General features: G+C 33.4%; 1 protein-coding gene and 1 pseudogene across 1 annotated transcript; one reads left to right on the top strand and one right to left on the bottom strand.

The window, feature by feature from the left end:
- Positions 1 to 1,360: 1,360 nt before the first annotated feature.
- On the top strand, positions 1,361 to 1,471 carry LOC112325485 (small nucleolar RNA R71; annotated as a pseudogene).
- Positions 1,472 to 15,985: 14,514 nt separating this feature from the next.
- LOC7468389 (zinc finger protein CONSTANS-LIKE 2) lies at positions 15,986 to 18,033 on the bottom strand. The gene is made up of 2 exons (XM_024592077.2): positions 17,164 to 18,033; positions 15,986 to 16,591 (listed from the first exon to the last, which is right to left on the bottom strand). The coding sequence occupies exons 1-2, from the start codon at positions 17,911 to 17,913 to the stop codon at positions 16,232 to 16,234; spliced, it is 1,110 nt and encodes a 369-aa protein (XP_024447845.1). The 5' UTR covers positions 17,914 to 18,033; the 3' UTR covers positions 15,986 to 16,231.
- Positions 18,034 to 18,347: the final 314 nt, after the last annotated feature.

Raw genomic sequence — 18,347 nt, 5'->3', positions numbered from 1 at the left:
AGAAGTAGGTTTTAACTCACCTAGATTGAGACTTTGAAAAACCGAATATGGAAGTAAATTCACACTAGCTCCAAGATCAAGTAAAGCTCTATCAATTTTATGTTCTCCAATAAAGCAAGAAATTGTAGGACAACCAGGGTCTTTATATTTCAAAGCATTATCATTCTGAAGAATGGCACTTACTTGTTCGGCTAAAAAGGCTTTCTTTTTCACATTCAGTTTTCTCTTCACAGTGCACAGATCTTTCAAAAATTTAGCATAAGACGGTACCTGTTTAGTAGCATCTAACAAAGGTATATTGATCCTTACCTGTTTGAAAGTTTCAAAGATTTCAGAATTATGATTGACTTTCCTTTGTTTGGTCATGGCATGAGGAAATGGAAGTGCTGGTGGGGAATCAGTCTCCTCCTTGCAGTGTTCAGGTTCAACCCTTTCCTTACCCTCAGAGACTAACTCATCTTCTTTCTCACAAGGTTCAAGAACGGGTTTTTCAATAACCTTACCATTGCGGAGAGTTGTGACTGATTTGACTTGATCCATATGTTGGCTTCCGGAACCACTTGCACTTGAATTGTATTGCCCTTTGGGATTTTGCTGGGGTTGAGATGGAAACTTACCTTTCTCCTGAAAACTAAGAGCAGATGTGAACTTTGCAAGAGTATCTTTTAGATCTGCCATGGTTTAAGCATTTTGAGAGTTGATTGTCTCTTGCTTTTCAATGAATGCATGCAGTGTTTCCTCAAGATTTCTTCTAGGAGGGGGAATATAAGGAGGTGCATATCCATGAGAATTTTGAAAATTATGTTGTGCTTGAAATGGTGGCTGTGAAGTTTGTGCATTATTGTTACCATTCTTCCAACTGAAATTTGGATGATTTCTCCAACCAGGGTTGTACGTTTGCGAGTATGGGTTATGACTTGGCCTTTGGAAACTATTTAAAGCATTGGCTTGTTCATGGAGACACTCCTTAAAAGAAGGCAAAGTTGGACAATTATTGGTTGAGTGTTCATTAGTTTCACAAATTTGACACATAATTTCTTGAACAGATTTTATTTGACCACTCTTTTTTAATTCTAGTGCCTCAACTTTTCTAGCTAAAGATGCAAATTTGGCTTGGAGGTCATGATCTTCCCTAAGGTTGTACATGCCTCCATTAGATGTATGAGGTTGAGTTTTACCTGGTGCCTCACACGTACCTGTGGTGTCCCAATTTTGAGCATTTTCAGCTAGCAAGTCTAGGTACTCCATTGCTTCATCAGGGTCTTTATCTTCAAAAGTTCCATTGCACATCAATTCCACCATTTGTCTATCTTTAGGTGTTAACCCTTCATAAAATTGTGAGACCAATCTCCATGTTTCAAAACCATGATGAGGACAGGTATTAAGCAAGTCTTTATATCTATCCCAACACTTGTAAAATGTTTCTCCTGGTTTTTGAGTGAAAGTGGTGATTTGTCTTTTGAAAGAGTTTGTTCTGTGAGATGGAAAAAACTTCTTTAAAAATTGTTGTTGCATTTCATCCCAAGCACGAATGGATCCTGACCTAATATTTTGTAGCCATGTTTTAGCTTTATCTTTTAATGAAAAAGGAAAAAGCTTTAATCTGATGGTGTTCATGCTACAATTTAAGTCATTATAGGTGTTACAAACTTCTTCAAATTCTCTTAAATGCAAATATGGATTTTCTAATTCTAAGCCATGAAAAGTGGGTAAAAGTTGAATAATACCTGGCTTAAAATTAAAATGAGAAGCATCAGGAGGAAAAACTATACATGATGGTGCACTTGTTCTTGTTGGATTCATGTGATCTCTAAGTGTTCTCACATGATTATTCTCATTATTCTCATTATGAATTGACTGGTTATCTTCTTCGGCCATGTTTTGTAAAGAAAATGAGGATTTCCTAGAAAGTCTACCACTTAATGTACGTGTCCAAACTCTCATGCAAGTGCAAAAGAAAAGAAAAGAAAAAGAAAAAGAAAAAGAAAAAGAAAAGGAACAAAATTAGAAAAACAAATAAAAGTAAAAAACAAAAGAAAATAAAAGAAATATAAAATTGATACAATACTTACCTCCCCGGCAACGGCGCCAAAAACTTGACACGACCAAAAGATTGATGTCTTCTCCCAAGTGCAGGAGTGTCGAAGTAATAAATAACCCGGCAAGACCGGGGTCGAACCACAGAGAGGTTAATTGTACAAATTATAAATAACAATGCAACAACAACAACAACAACAACAACAACAATAATAATAATAATAATAATAATACTCAGTACGTGGCGTTGTTATACCTGAGAATGATCTAAAAGATCGGGTCACAGGTTTCCAGCCTATATACTGATTTTATGAAAAGATCAAAGAGATATATTATATAATATAAACAGATTTCTGATGCGAATGAATAAGGCAAGACCAACAATGTCAGGATCCTTGATCAAACACAGAGCATACTTAACGTACATAACATATAACAAGAATGTAAATAATAATAATAATAATAATAATAATAGTAGTAGTAGTAGTAGTAATAATAATAATAAAAAGAAGAAGAGGAAGAAATTAATGAGAACTTTGAGATGGGAGATTAATGTAAGGATTAAACAATGATAAAAACAAATGTCAAGGTTAGAGAATTCACTAATGGTATTTCAAATAAATATAATATAAACTCTTTTTATTACTCAACTAGAAACCACACACAAAGGAGGTTCTAATCGGATGATTTATCATTAATGGCTCATTATAAAGTATTAACATGATCATATTAATTATCTTGTCTAAGTAACACCATACTTATAAATATCATCAGGCATTCATGTTGCTAGCTTATGTTAACAACAAATCAAGTTCCTATCATAACAACGATGTCGGCCGAAAACTATGAAGGATCAAGCATTTGATGTACCAAGTGTTATACAACACAAATCTAGATTAACCATTTAACAAGCAAGGTATTAAGGATTATTAAGATAAAAAGATAAGTCATGCTAATAACAATTTTTCTTGAATATAAACATTAAAGTCCATGTTGAGTTTATATTATACATATTCTAACACCATTAGTAAAACCTTTTCACCTTGACATAATTAACTTAGCTAAACATAATGAAGAAGAAAAACATAAATAAACAACATAAGAACATAAACATGATATAAGTTAACTAATTATAGGAAAGGAAATGAAAAAGCATAAACAAGAGATTAATATAACATGAAAGAAAACTTGAACATTACAAAGATATAAAGAGAGAAAACAAGAACATGATTTTGATCTGAAAAATAATATATCTAAATACATGGCAAATGCCTCCTTTTATAGGCTAAGATTCAGAACTATTGATTGGTGGACTAAGAAAATAGTTGGTGGCCAACCATTGATTTGGTGGCTGGTTTTTGACATTATTGGCTGCTGGTTCTTGAAATTGTTGGCAGATTTTTGATATTGTTGGCTGGCCAAAACGTCATTGCTAACATCAGAATTTGAGCCCTTTGTTCCATGAAAGCTGTGGGAAATTGTCTCAGCTTTCCAACAAAAAAAACCAGAGCTCATTTGGACTTCTAGAACTCAAGATATGAGCTGAAAACCGAACAGTGTTTGAGCTGCAGGACAGGTTCCGACTTCTCCGTTGTTGCTAATATTTGAACTTGAAAATGGCAGAATTGAGTTTTGGACCCTTCATGAAAGTTTTAGTTCTATGTCTTATCTTTCCATCCATATAAAGTGGACCCAAATCCGAGTTCTACAACTCCAGTTATGATCAAATAACCGAATAGTGTTCCAGTTTGGAATTGAACCAGCATCTCTTCTCTTAGCCTAGTCCTCTTTTTGTCTCTTCACTTTCAATTGTTAATCACAGCAATCAATCCTTTGAATTGTGAGATATACCTGCATTCAAAACAAGCATTTACCATAAATTAAAGATATATTATATTATTAGACTTGTTATTATAAAACATGCTTTAGTTAGGGAATTTAACGATACTTTAGTGCAATACGATGATATAAAGCCTTAATGAGAATGCACTTTTAAGTACTAATCATCCTGCACTCGATCAACTCAGCATTTTCAAGGTAGTACAACATGTAGAAGTTTAGGCACATGTTGATTTTCTAGTATTCTAGACCGAGAGGTTTCATCATGGACTTAGCAGTATAGAAGTTCTCTTTCAACTTGTTCCTTTCAGGTAAAATGTTTTTCGCCCATTCGATAATTCTGTCATAACCGGCCTCAGTCAATCTATAATCCAACTTGATGGTAAACACCCATGTAATGACCGATAATTTATTGTGATTTGTGCAGTCATCTCATAATGGTTCGTCAGAATCTTTCAAAAGATAAAAAAAAAAACATGGCCGCATCTGCATTAGATTCTTCATCTACGATTGGACATTGATTGACATGACCCTGATTCATTCTCATCGCATCCATAACCATAGTCATGTAAGGATTACTATTGTCATTTACAACTCCATGCACGTTGCTAGCACTAAAAGTTGACCCAACCATCCTTTCTACCATGGTTTCGTGAGGAACAAATGGTTCTCTGTGTGCATACCAACACGGGTATTCCTCTATGAACCCTTTGTGTAAATGATGCATCGTTACAATATATGGATCGAGAATCTTTTTATTTTTACACCTCTTGCATAGACACCTAATACCGTCTCCACTAATATTTCTCGGAATAGATGTTGTGTAATTAATAAAACCCTGAACCCCATTACAATAATCTATCATCCGCAATCCTTGAGGTGAATCTCGATATATCTATGAACGATCATCTATGACTAATTCTATCGAACCTATATCAAATAATGATGACAACATGTATTAATTAACTAGGTTAAGTAAATAAATTTGCAAAAATATTGGTTTAGCTCAAGATTATCCAGCGTATTTTCATGCTTCTCTTAATTTATTATTAATTATCTACACACATACAAATTTGCACACATTAATTTACAAAAATTACAAATCGACAACAAAATTGACAAAATATCAGACTCGTTAAACAAGCAATTAATTATTTCATCACAACACACCTAAGTCGGTAATTGGATATAAGTTTCAACAATTTACAAACAAATACAATTTTACAAAATCTAAAACAAACCATAACATGTACAAAATCATAAATCCATACAACAAGTTTGTTTGAGGAAAAACAATAAAACAACTAAAAACCGAAACAAAATACATATACTACAAAAATATACAATAAAAAAATTGACATTTTAAAATTGTGTTCAAATTAAAGAAATGGTAGATTTACTTACTTAAAATGAAAAGCCAAAATAAAACACGGATGCTGTGACTGGAAAAGTTGAAGAAGGATGAATTATGTTGAGATGAAGAGGCATGTGGGGGGGGAGAAATAGGGGCGGGTAGGGTTGATGGTTGGGTCATATATTAATTATTACCGATAAAATTGCCGACATAATTATTTTTTATGTCAATCCATCGGCAATTCTGTCAGTATAAGTGACACGTTACTATACGACTATTCCTGTTTGAATCCAACTGTAATTTCATCGGTAAAACCATTCACAAAAACTTACACGTCATTGTATTGTTTGATTTTTTTAAATTCTTTCTATTCCAACTAGGATCGATTCCCTCGGTATATACCGATAAAAACTTTTTGTCGGTAAATATCAATGAAGTTAGCGATAGATAAAATTCGGTTAGTAAATATCATCCCAAAATACCGATGGAAAAAAAACCATTGATGATTCCGTTTGTATTCATAGATTTCCTGGCAATGATGATTGATACCATTTTCTTAATCTGTGCGGCAAGAAGCCTATTAAATCACATAGATAAGGTTGATTTTTTTTTCTTGGAAAGTAGAAAGAGTAACATTAAAAAATCCTAAATTGTACGTAGGATGTGGAGGTGAAAATTGAAATAAAAAAACTTATAATCAATATTGATAATTTATTTCACAAGAAAATTAATTCACAACAAGAGTTGTTGGATAGATTTTCAAAGATACAAAACCTAGATAATGGAAATTGCTATCGTAATTGATGTGGAAATGCACTTCCCTGACCCTTTAGACTTATTTGCCATATTTAAGCTACAAACCACATCTTTTTTACTTACTCTTGTGTCTTATTCCACACTAATTAACCTTTTCATTAATTTCTCTGTCTACCAAAAAAAAAAAACATTTTCGAGTGGCCACGTTTACTGACCCAATGAGGTAAGGAAGAAGATAAATAGCAATTCTTTCTTCCTTTTTGTCAAAGATAGTTGGCAAAATGACACTAGAAAATGTTGTTCCCAAGGACCCACTAGTGGTGACTATTTCAGATAACATTTGAAGACCAGTGCATGACTAAGTCGGTCAGCTTATAAATTTCTGTGCTTCGATGTTTCTACAATGCCCACTTTCAGTTTTTCTATTATACTTTGACCATTGACTGACCACTCCTTGCATGAGGCCATCATTACAACATATTGTTGTTTCATGGAAGAACTCAAAATGAATCAATACGATGACCCATGAGACTGTTAAATTATATATATATGAAGTGTTTCTTTGGGCTTTAATATGATGATTAATTAAGACCTAAACACATGATATTTTGTGTCATCCAACAGTAATGGTCATATATTCTTCGATGTCTAGTCCATCGTTAATTAGCTCTTAAAATAATTAACTCTTTGCATTTGCGTTTTTCAACACAAATAGACTTGTGCTGATTGACTTGTTCATTGATCGATCCAGCTCACCACTGTAGACTCCATATATCATATGTACTGGCTTCAACTTTGCAAGAGGCTATTGATGGCAATCTTCAGGATCCCATTTCTATAGTAATAGTAACCACGCATGATTTTTTTTTTTTTTTTTAATATGATCTAGTTTTTTTGTCACGGATTTGTTTTTCATTAGGGACAAAAATATAATTTAATTTCATGTCTTAAAAGCCTTATAACGTTTGCGCTGTTTCAATACTGTCCTCTACTTAGTTCACACTTTCCTCAAATTCCCACATGAAAAACAATAAGAGAGTAAAAAAAAGGGGGAAAAAGAGATATATAAAAGGAATGATCCCTTTGGAAATAGGTAGCTCTTGGAATATCATTTGCGTTGCCTTTAAAGCTCTTTCCGAAAGGCACCTTTAGCTTGCTTAATTAGGTTTGAAATTGCAGCATAATCATACCGTGATCACACTAAATTAACCTGGAAAAAACAAAACGTGTCCTTTTGGCTAGAGAATATATAGATCAGCAAGGGGAAAAAAACAAAGGAGAGATTGCATTTGAAATTATCATTAAAAATAGAACTAAGAATGAAAGAAAGAAAGATCACATCCAAGAAATTTAGTACTTAATTTTTCTTTAACAAAGAAAAATCTAAATAAATTAACATCCTTTACACTACTCAAATCAATTTACATGTTGATTCCCGCGTAAAAAAAAGGGCTAAGCTATAAAATACTAAAACAAAGATCAAGATCTTAAACTTGTTCATCACTTTGGCAATTGCAAGAAACTGGCTCGGCCAAATAAGTAGGGTTATCATCACCAGCCATGATGACAACAATCTTCGGCTCCATTTCTGCTCTCATCTCACCTTGCTTACCAGATTTCTCTCGAGCCTCAGGATCACTAGACGAATTCGATGATGATTTTCTATAAGAGCAAGCTAGAATTATCAATGACAAAGCAATGAGTGCTAACATTAAAGCTAGACTAGCAAAGAGGTAAGGGATTGGAGAATTCCTATCTTGATATCCTGCATGTACAGCAGGTGTAGTAGAGTTGCTTGCAGGCCTCATTAATTTCTCTCCCAAGAATTTCTTTTATTTCTCCCCCTCACTCCCTCTCTCTCTCTCGTATATTTCTTTCTCTTTATTTTGTTATAGCAAGATGATGAAGTTGGGAATGTTCTGAATTTATAGCACCATTTGTGAATGTGATGAGAACAAAGCGAGTTGAATTGGGAAGTTACCTCATTGCCATTGGCTTTGGCAAGGGAAGAAGGGTGGATATGATTATGATGCTTTCTTGGGCTCTACTTATACTTTAGGGGGACATTGATTGACATGGAAGTTTCTTGGAAGCAAGGGAACCTAAAACACCCTTCTTTGTCAAAAAAAAAAACAAGTGCCCAACTCTATCAAAGCAAGTGTGGATATGATTTTAGAATATCCATTGGGTTGTTGTTAGTAAAGCTTATTAAGGGTGTCCAAAATTCATGTTTATTTTATTCAATTTTACTTTTTTTATTCTAAAAGAAATATTACTTCTCGTTTTAATGGTTGCATAGGTAGAATTTAGTTTATAGGGATGTTTCATCTTAATAATTATATTAATTACAAAGATGGTAATTAATTTTGTTGCGGTTTCTAGAAAAGTTTCTGTAAATTTGGTGATAGGAAATTCAAGTAAGATGGACGAAGCAACCAAAGGGCAGAAGAGGAGTTAGTGTGAAATTGCCCCAAAGGTGGTGGCCGTTGCTTATACGATATGGGCCCAGTAAACGCGTGCTTTATTCTCACGTATAATTTTCTTTGGGAAAATAAGGGATTCAATCAGCAAAACTTTTCCATTTTCTTTATCTCAATCAAAAAGAGTTTTGTAACTTCTTCCATACTCGAAGAGAAAATATGAATGTGTATAGAGACCACCTTAAAACAGTTTCTTCTTCTTACACAACAAGCAGCTTGCTTTTCAGAAGACACGAGACAATAATACCATATGGTAGTCTTCCCTGATTGTGTTTTCAGGTTTTTCATTTTTTTTAAAATTTTTCTATCATTTAGGGTTTTAAAGTTTTTGGGGAAAAAAATCATTTTTAAGGTTTGAAAAATTAAATTTCGTCTTGGAGGTCTAAATTAATGGCATTTTTGTTCAAAAATTAAGTAGTAAAAGGTGTGTGTGTGTATATATATATATATATAGGTATAGGTATTCTAATTGGAGAGGATTTGAGAGATGATTTGGCACTTATCCTTCAAGTAATTTATTTTCAAGCTTAGTATTATTTCAAAATTTGCACCGAACTCAAATTAATTTTATTTCATTAATTAAGAAATAAGAAAAATAAAGTTTTTTCTTAATCAAAATTTAAAGAGATGGCCCGACCATGAGATTTCTTTTAGCACTAGACATTTTATTTAAACAAAAATTAAAAAAAATATATAGTTTATTGTTAATGTTGATTTGACTTTGATATAAATTATTGATTCTAAGAATAAAAATTACCATAAACTATGGAAAAAATTATGAGTAGGTTTGCTTAACTAGTCAGGTTCTAAATTTACTCCATATATGTTATCAGTTCGAGTCTCATAAACCTCATCATCATTGGAGGCTTACATGGTCGTTAACTTTAGGGTCGTGGGATTAGTCGAAGTGTGTCCAAGCTGACCTGGACACCCACATTAATAAAAAATAATTATAAGTAGAAATCTTCATTAATGTTTTTATTACAAATAAATATTTTGTGGTTGGAACAATTTCTTTTGTACTGTATATTATTAAATAAAAATTTTATAATGTTTCAAATTAGTAGGAGCTGCAAATGATCCGCAAGTTCATCAGCTCTAGAATCTCTTGTTTCTATTTTCAGGAGTTGCTTCTATATTTAGTCCCCTTCGTTCCGGGTGTTGCTTCTATTTCTACATTTGTTTCTCACACCCTTTCCTCCCTAAAAAGAATTAAATTATTAATGACAAGATAGAACCAAGAAATAACCTTTCACGTGTGAAATAACAAAAGATCCTTCTTAAAAACAAATAATTTCATCAAATTAAATATGATATTTTAAATTACGAGTCAATAAATATATAACCATATACAATTAAATTCATAAAAAAAATGAGAGAAAATTTGTTGGAGACCAAAGCAATGCAATCCTTGGTTACTAGTAATCACTAGTTGAGCACTCGTGCTATACCACATGTTATTTTTTTCTTTATTATGATGTTGGTACTATAAATGTGTCATAAAAACAATATATGATCCGATCGAGTTAAAAATATAAATGGGTGAAATAAAATAATTTTATTTTAATAAGACAACAAAATAATGATAATAAATGAATCAATTTTTTTTTTATTTTAAAAAAATATGATCATGAAAACCTAAGAAAAAATATTTTTTTAAAAGGGGGCAAATGATATAACATGAGACTGTGACAGCTTATCCAACATGTTTTTTTTATGGCAAACATAAAAAAAAAAAAAAGGTTGATGGGTAAATTGAGAATAAAAAAATCAATTGAAAAAAGAAAAACAAAATGAGTGAATTGGGGTTAACATGTCAAACCCGCAATCCAAGTCATGGTCCCATTAGATTCCACAATTGTTTTATTTAAAAAATCATTTTTCATCTAAACATACAATTTGGTTTTTTCCAAAAAAAAAAAAATAAGGATGGTGTGTGTGCTTGAAAAAAAAAAGATCTTTAATTTTTCTTAAAAAAATTGATAACAAAAGGAGAGTTTTATATCTCAATTCAAATAAAAAAATTTAAAAAAATAAATGATGAAATAATTATTTTTTAATTTTAAAGGGTTGAAAATATATTAAATTAAAAAATATTTTTTAAAAAACAAAAAGGTCATTCACTAAATTAAATAATATTCTAATTAGAAAACACTATAAAAAAAAAATTAAAAGACATGTTTGAATTTTATTGAAAAAACTAACATAAAAATTCAACAAACAAATAAAATCAAAGGATAAATCAGAAGAAAAAAATTAAAAAGAACTATCGCACGTGTGCGGCGTCGCGGCGATCGCCCACCACCCCCCATCATCAGGTGTGGTATGTTTATTTATTCTGGAAAACATGGTAAGACAAGGAATTCGTTGTCTCTTAGCTGTGAAAAATGGAATGGGAGTCGCCACCTAGTATTTTGGTCACTAGGAACCCTAATTGATCTCAAAGATTGGGTACGGAGACTGGTTGCGTAAAGGGAAGGTGTTAGCATCCCAAATACGCCCTACCTAAGGTAAGCTGCATTGTTTTATTGTCTGATAAAAAAAATCTAAGGTCTTATCATGTTGGTCTGTCTAGGATTCAAGAAAAGCCCTCCTTGGTAAGGAGTTCTTATCTTATGAGGTAAAAATCTAACCGGCCTAATGCCTATAAAAGAACTACCTTTTTAATATCGGGAATACGTTTTACGTATAAATTCATAATCCCAGACATTAAAAAAAACAAAATATTTTTGAATTTTTGATTTTTTAAAATATTGGCCAAGTTCCCATGACTTTAATAAAAATACAATATGATTTTATTTTTTTTTAGCTTTGAGAGACTCGGCCGTATGCACAAAAAAACATTTTTTTTTATATGTTTTCAAAGTTTTGACGAAAACAAGGTATTTTAATATCGGATTTGTATCTTTTAAAAAATACAGACCGATATCAATCAAAATGGCGTAAAACAAATACGCGAGGAAATCGCAATTTCTTTGAAAATATATATTTTTCTTTTTAAAAAAAAAGAAAAAGAAAAATGAAAATGAACTGGGCTGGGCTGATGTTCCAGCATTAAAAAAACAATTAGGTCGAACCTGGCCCAATTGTGTGGGTTGGGCCTGTATTGGCCCAGCTACAAGGTCGGACTCAGCCCAACCGCGTGGGCTGGGCTGATGTTCCAGCCCGACAGAACAAAAGGGCTGGTTATTGAACGGTAACCAACCAAAATATAATTAGCTAGTTACTGTGCACAACAAGTAACTAGCTATTTAAACTTCATTTGCTGCAGAACGTGAGTCACGTTCTGCATGCAAATGGAAGAAAGGCTTCGGCACGTAAACTAGGGGGCAACGGCGTCGAGGAGGTTACCTGGAGTGGCGAGACACAATCATGGCCGTCAGCGGTGGTTAAAGGCGGTGGTGGCGGTTTTCCTTCCTTCTCTCCTGTCTCCTCTGTTTCTCTTCTCAGCCCTCTCCTCTGTTTCTTCGTGGCAGTCAGCAACAGTCATGGTGTGCTGTGGCGGTGGAGAGGAGGCATGATGGCTGCTGTGGTTGTTCTTCTTCTATTTTTCTCTGTTTTGAATTGGTTTCTCCTTTGTTGCTGCTCCTGTCTCCTCTCTCACTCTTTTTTTTTCTTTTTCCTTTCTTCTTCCTCCTCTGTTTTTCCCTGTTTTATTCTTTTCATTTCTGTCCCTCTCTCTCTCGGTCGGTTTCTCTCTCTCTCTCTCGGTTTCTCTCCCTGTTTGCTGTCGTTCTCTATCTTTTCTCCTTCTTTTTTTCCTTTCTTCCCCCCCTCCTCTCTTATGCGTTCGGGTGGTATTTATAGAGGCAGGGGGAGCGGGGTCGACCCTGCCCCATCCCATCGCCGCCCATACATGGGGTGCACGTCGCCTGCTCTGCCACGACGCCGACAGCGGTGGCTAATGGAGGCGTCCCTTGTGGGACACGGCTGCTCTGGCATCTCATCATAAGATGGGTGGCGTCTGACTTCGGCTCTAAAGCACGTGAGAGGAAGAGACAAGGGGAAGAAAACAAAACTTTTCCTCCCCTACTGCACATCTAAGGGAAGAAGAAGAAGAAACAGTGCCGCCTCAAAACGGCACTGTTTCGTCCTCTCTTTTTTTTGTTTTTTTCAAACGCATGAAACGGCGTCGTTTTGCTTAAAACGCGCCGTTTCATTTAAATGAAAATTGGCGCCAAAGCGCCAGATTTCAAGTCAATCCTTCAATTTGCGCGTGTTTTGCATTTTGGTCCTTGGTCTCGGATTTCTTCAATTAAGTCCCCAATTGGCCGTCAAACTTCAATATTTATGCAATTAAACCCCTGATTTGATCAAATTAACTCTTAAAAATTATAATTTGACCACAGAACTTTAATTTCTTCCAATTAAAGCCCAAATTAACTCCAAAATCAATTTTTCTTACAATCAAACCCTCTATAAATTCAATTAAACCTTCAATATAATTTAATTAAGTCCATCAACATTTGATTTTGTACTTTTCTTCCTCAAATAAAATTTTCTTTGTCAACAGGGCTATCATCAGTCAATAAAATACTGCTAAATTTTAATTTTTGTATTTTTAAACCTCCTCAACCAAATTTTGACTATTTTCTGAGCGTTCTGACATCCTTTTTTCACAATTATATTTTTTTTTATTTTTTTGTATTTTGTTTTTGAAGAGAGAGGAAAAAATGTGAATTGGGGAATAACCCAAAAATGGGTTATGACACTAAATATCATCTTAGACCATAAAAAATAGCAATTCAAAGTTCGAGAACCAAATTTGACAAAGCAAAAAAATCAATGAGGATGAAATTAAAACAAAAACCTAATTCAATGATTTTTTTTTAAAATATCATAACAAAAAACAAAGGGACTAAATAAAAAACAAATAGAAGTTTACGAGTTGACTTAGAAAATTGGGTGGGAGGACACAGACATTGAGGGGCATAAAGGAAAGAAAGAAGAAAAAGAAGAAACGAAATGGTCGCCGATAACAAACCGAAGATCCTATCGATACACGCGCCACATATCCACAAAGGTGACGCTAAGATAGAGCTATTGCAACTCTGGAACGACCATTTTGGTCACTTTAATCAATCGCATGTGCCATCTGAAGATGGAGGAGTAGCTGATACATAAGTGTCAACGTTTTTTTTTCTTACTAAATACTTAAATAACACCACCCCTACTGATTAATTATATATATAAAAAAAACAACAAAATAACATGAATGCCCTTTAATTTGAGAGTAAATTGTTTAACATCAAAGGCGTTGAGATCTTTTTATTGTGTAATAAAATTGGAAATCACGAAATGATCCTCCATTTGCTTTTTTTTTTTTACTTTCAGGGGTAAATAGGCTATTTTATTGTGCATTCATTATATGAAAATATAAACCTAGCTAACCCTCATTATAAGGAAAAAAACAAAAAAAATCAAAGGGTAGTGTTGTAATTTAGATTTATAACAAAAACCAAATTACCTGTGTTGTCAATTTGAGAACACCAAAATTGTCCCTATGTAAAGATAATTATACTCTTAAATACTTGACAAAGTATTTTTTAAAAAGATGAAAAAATAATTATTGTTGTTCATAATGACATGTGTATGTGTGAACAATATATTCCCCATCTCTTTTAATTTTTTTTTTAATTGTCATTGTATTTTATATATTATATTGATAGATTCAACCACATAATGATCAATTGCAGTTTTTCGGAAACAAAATGAATGATATATTTTACTATTAATGTTTATGTTGATGCATCTATATATGCATCTTACCATCTATTAAATGGAGATGATATTTTATCAGCCTTTTCTCTCTCCGTTCTCACAAACAAAAGCTCTCTCCCCCCACAAATATTCCCTTGCTGCCGCGGGTGAATCGACAAATATTTATATTATTTATATATTTAGATTAGTGTGTAGATGTATAATTTTATGAGTATTTTATTTATATCTCCTTTTCTCATGTTTCTTCGTTAATTCACGATTACTTCAACTCATTTGTAATTGTACAGTGCTATAAATTTTTAAAAAGATGATTCTAGTTTTGAATCTTTTCAAACATAAACTGTTTGGGGGATTTTTTTTTCAATTTAAGTTAGTTTTAGATTAAATTTATTTATACATTGTCAATTATTGTTATTTGAACCAATTAATTTTCACAATTGATATACTTTTAACACAGATAATTTCATCATTGTTTTTTGCAATAATTTAGTCATAAACTAGTAATAGTAAATAATAAAAACTCGTCCTTGAACGGTATAGCTTAACTAATAAGATTTTAGGTTTGCTTTCTAGAGGTCATCAATTCGAGTCTCACAAACCTCAGGGCCACTAGAGGTTTACATAATCGTTAATTTCAGAGCTTGTGAAATTAGTTAAAATACGTGCAAGCTATTCCGAACACCAACATTAAAAAATAAATAACATAAATTCAAGGAAAAAAAAAACATCTCATCGATTTTTCAAAGTTCAAACTCTTGAAAGTCCACGAACCAAACCCAATTACGAGCCATCTACAGGAGAATTATGCGAAGCTCGTCAACTACAGGCCCATTTCAGCACAGGTCTAATTTGATCTTTTTCCCACTAAAACAAGAAATGAAAGTGATTCCATTTCATTGCTTTCTCCACAAATTTGGATTCTGGGTATCTCTCAAATTCTGTTTTGGTAGGCGCTATGAACTTGTACATAAGCTTTGCTTTTGCTTTTGCTTTTCTTAAATTACATAAACTCTTGCTTTTCTCTGTTGTCGTATAAGAGGATATGGTTTTGAATTTGTTTAATTTGAGAAGTTACTCATGGCCTTCCGGAAGACAGAAAGCTCTTCAAAACTTCAAAGATGATAGAAGAAACAAAAGCCATTTGCTGTTGAATAATTTTGAAGTAACTCATACCTCGTAATAGCATGAAAATTTTATTTTTATTATTATATTTTATTTATTTATTTAATATTAAATAATTATTTTTTAATTTAAGTTTTTTCTGACCTATTAAACATTGTTTAAGAGTTTATTTTATTATTGAATTTATATTAGTTGATTAATAGTTTAAGTCTATTAGCTTGCAACCTAAAAGAAATTTATAGAGTTAGTTAAAAGAAACTATATTATAGTTTTTAAATGTAAATTTTAGTAGTAAATTGAAGAATAAATGTGAATTTTTTATGGCAAAACAACTTTTTTTTATAAGGACAAAGATCTTATATTGACTTATCAAAAATTAATTGATTTTGTGGTTTTATTGGCATAAGGTTATTTCTGGATTTAAAGTTTCTTTTCAATATTTTTAATTCTTAGATACAAAGTTATTTTTAGTTAAGGTTATATTAAACTTGATTTTTAAAATTTTATATTAATATCTATTTTGTTTGAAGTTTCTTGGCCACGTAATCAAAATTTATGTAATTGTTGTGGATGGACCGGTCATTACTTCCACTGGCCATTTGAACTTTTGGTTTCTTTTCCCGTCAAATATGATGGTTAAATCACACTCAATTATCAGTTAATTTCAGTAAACTGATGACACTTGAACCTTCTCTTTTTTTTTAATCTTTTTTCAATGTCAAAATCACTAGTTATACAAGCATTTACAAAATAGTAGCAGCTTTACTGCATTTAGTGAAACTACTAAGGGCATCATATCTCATTGATCAAGACCAATTAGATTTAGAAACATAAGAGTATGATCAGTACTAGATCATTAGTAATAACTAATACAATCCTCATCTACGGAGATTTTTGTTCTTCTTCTTCCTTCTCTCTGGATTCAGAATGATGGGACAATGCCATATCCTGTTTCTGCCATTAGTGTGGAGGAGAACATTTGGTCATCTTCGACTTCTACATCTTTTCTCTTTGCAAATCGGCCTTTTATCCGGGGTCTGGTCTCTGCATAGGCCTTCCTTGAGGCATACCTGATTGTCTTCTCAAACTTCCTCGTCTTCTTTTTCTCTCTGTATCTCAGGACTCTTGCCTCCCTATCCATTGGACTAAGTTGAGATGGCATCTGGATAGCAGTGCTGGAGAAAAGTTCCATTGTCCCTTTTGGAGGTCTATGTTGCGAGATTGAGATCTCGCTCATTGTTGATTCTGGCACCACTCCAACATCCATGGATGACATGGATACCTAATTAAATGAATACAGGAAAGCAGATGTTTGGAACAAGAAGACAATTTCACAAGGTTTTCAGGAAATAATTGCCTTGTTACTATCTGCAGTAACATATATATTTTTGTGTTGCCTATAAAATTTTACCCTTGTACAAGCAGTGTGAGTGGTAGATTATGATACTTTCATGCTCTTGGCATATAGCAGATTAGCTAGTTTACAACTAGGTAATTAAACTGGTTCAGCTAGTTTAGTAACCTAATTATCAGCAAAGACAGAAACAATTTCAGAAGCACCATGATCAATTAATTAATTGGAAATCATGCTGATCAACTTAAAAGGAATGATGATGTTTGAGAGTTCGAATTTATGTAATTTAACATATCTACAAAGCTGGTAATTGTAAAAATGAGATGAAATTTTGAGGAAACACTTAGTTGAAACAGGTTGTGGACTAAAGACATTCTCCAAGGATGTTAACAAGTACTTACTAGAGCTCAAACCTCTTCTAGAGATGATCCTGTGATAAGTTAAGTATCAAGACTTAATTAAATCCTGCCGAGTGTCATAAGCAGCAAAGAAAAGCTTACACTTTGACTGATCGAACCATTGTAGCTGCAAGCAGCTTTTGAGGGCTCATACTCCAATCCCAACTGAAAATTGTGATACTGCCGTTGCTGTTGATGATCCTTTCCTTCTCCATACTGAATTGGCACAGCACGGTCACCCCCATAACTCTTTGGCGGAACACAGTAGTGTTGCTGATTGTACTGATCAGAGCATTGATTTTCAGTACATGAGTTGTACTCCACAAGATCCAAATACTCATCAACCTCCCCACCAAACAAGAAGCCATTATTATTCTGGTTCTTGCTGTTCTTCACAGGATTTAGTAACAACCATGAAGCAGCTTCATCCTCCTCCTCCTCACTTATTGTCTCTTCTCCCTCTTGTGTCGTGAACCGGTCTTCAGTCTCACCGGCTGCAGGCCCTACTGGGGAACCGTGAAGGCAACCGGAAATGGGCAGAATTGGAACACGCTGGTGGCGGCGTGCTAGTGGGTTTGCAGAATGGATATCTGCGTCACAGGCAGTGCAGAGAGACGCCGCATCCGCCTTGCATAACAAGGCAGCCGGAGCACGCTCACACGCCTCGCACACCGATACGCGCTCATGGCGTGATGCCACACGATTGGCTGCGTGCACACGGGCATCACACCCGGCACACAAGTATGCCGAGTCAGCCCTGCAGTACACAGTGCAAGGTGCTGCACGACACGTGTCACATACACGAGCCCTGTTGTCACCACCTCCGCCACCACTACTCTCTTGCTTCAACATATTGCCTTTCTTTCTCTCTCAAATTTACTGTGTTTTGAGCTAGCTATGAGTGAGCCTTAGTTGCAAGGAGGGAGGGATATACCTCTAGGATAAACAAGCGGGGAGGAGAGAATCGAGAGTGCGACACATGGCATCAATTTAGTGGTAAAGAAAAGTTATTTCATTATCTTGAGATTGGCTGAGTTTTGAGGTAGGTCGCAGTTGTAAGTGAGAGTACATACACAGTAAATATTATTTTTAAAGTTTTTTTTTATTAAAAATATATTAAAATAATATTTTTTATTTTTTAAAATGTTTTTATTAAAATAATTTATTTATTTTTATTTTTATTTTTAAAATCAATAATTTTAAAAATTTTAAAAATTAAAAATAAAATTCAAATTCAAAAAATTTCAAAGACTTGTTTACGCGGTACATAAGGTTGTGGCTGATTT

Source organism: Populus trichocarpa, chromosome 4, assembly GCF_000002775.5.
Source record: "Populus trichocarpa isolate Nisqually-1 chromosome 4, P.trichocarpa_v4.1, whole genome shotgun sequence".
NCBI classification, from domain to species: domain Eukaryota; kingdom Viridiplantae; phylum Streptophyta; class Magnoliopsida; order Malpighiales; family Salicaceae; genus Populus; species Populus trichocarpa.
The sequence above is the reverse complement of the archived record's forward strand: the minus strand, read 5'-3'. Positions and strand labels throughout refer to the sequence as shown.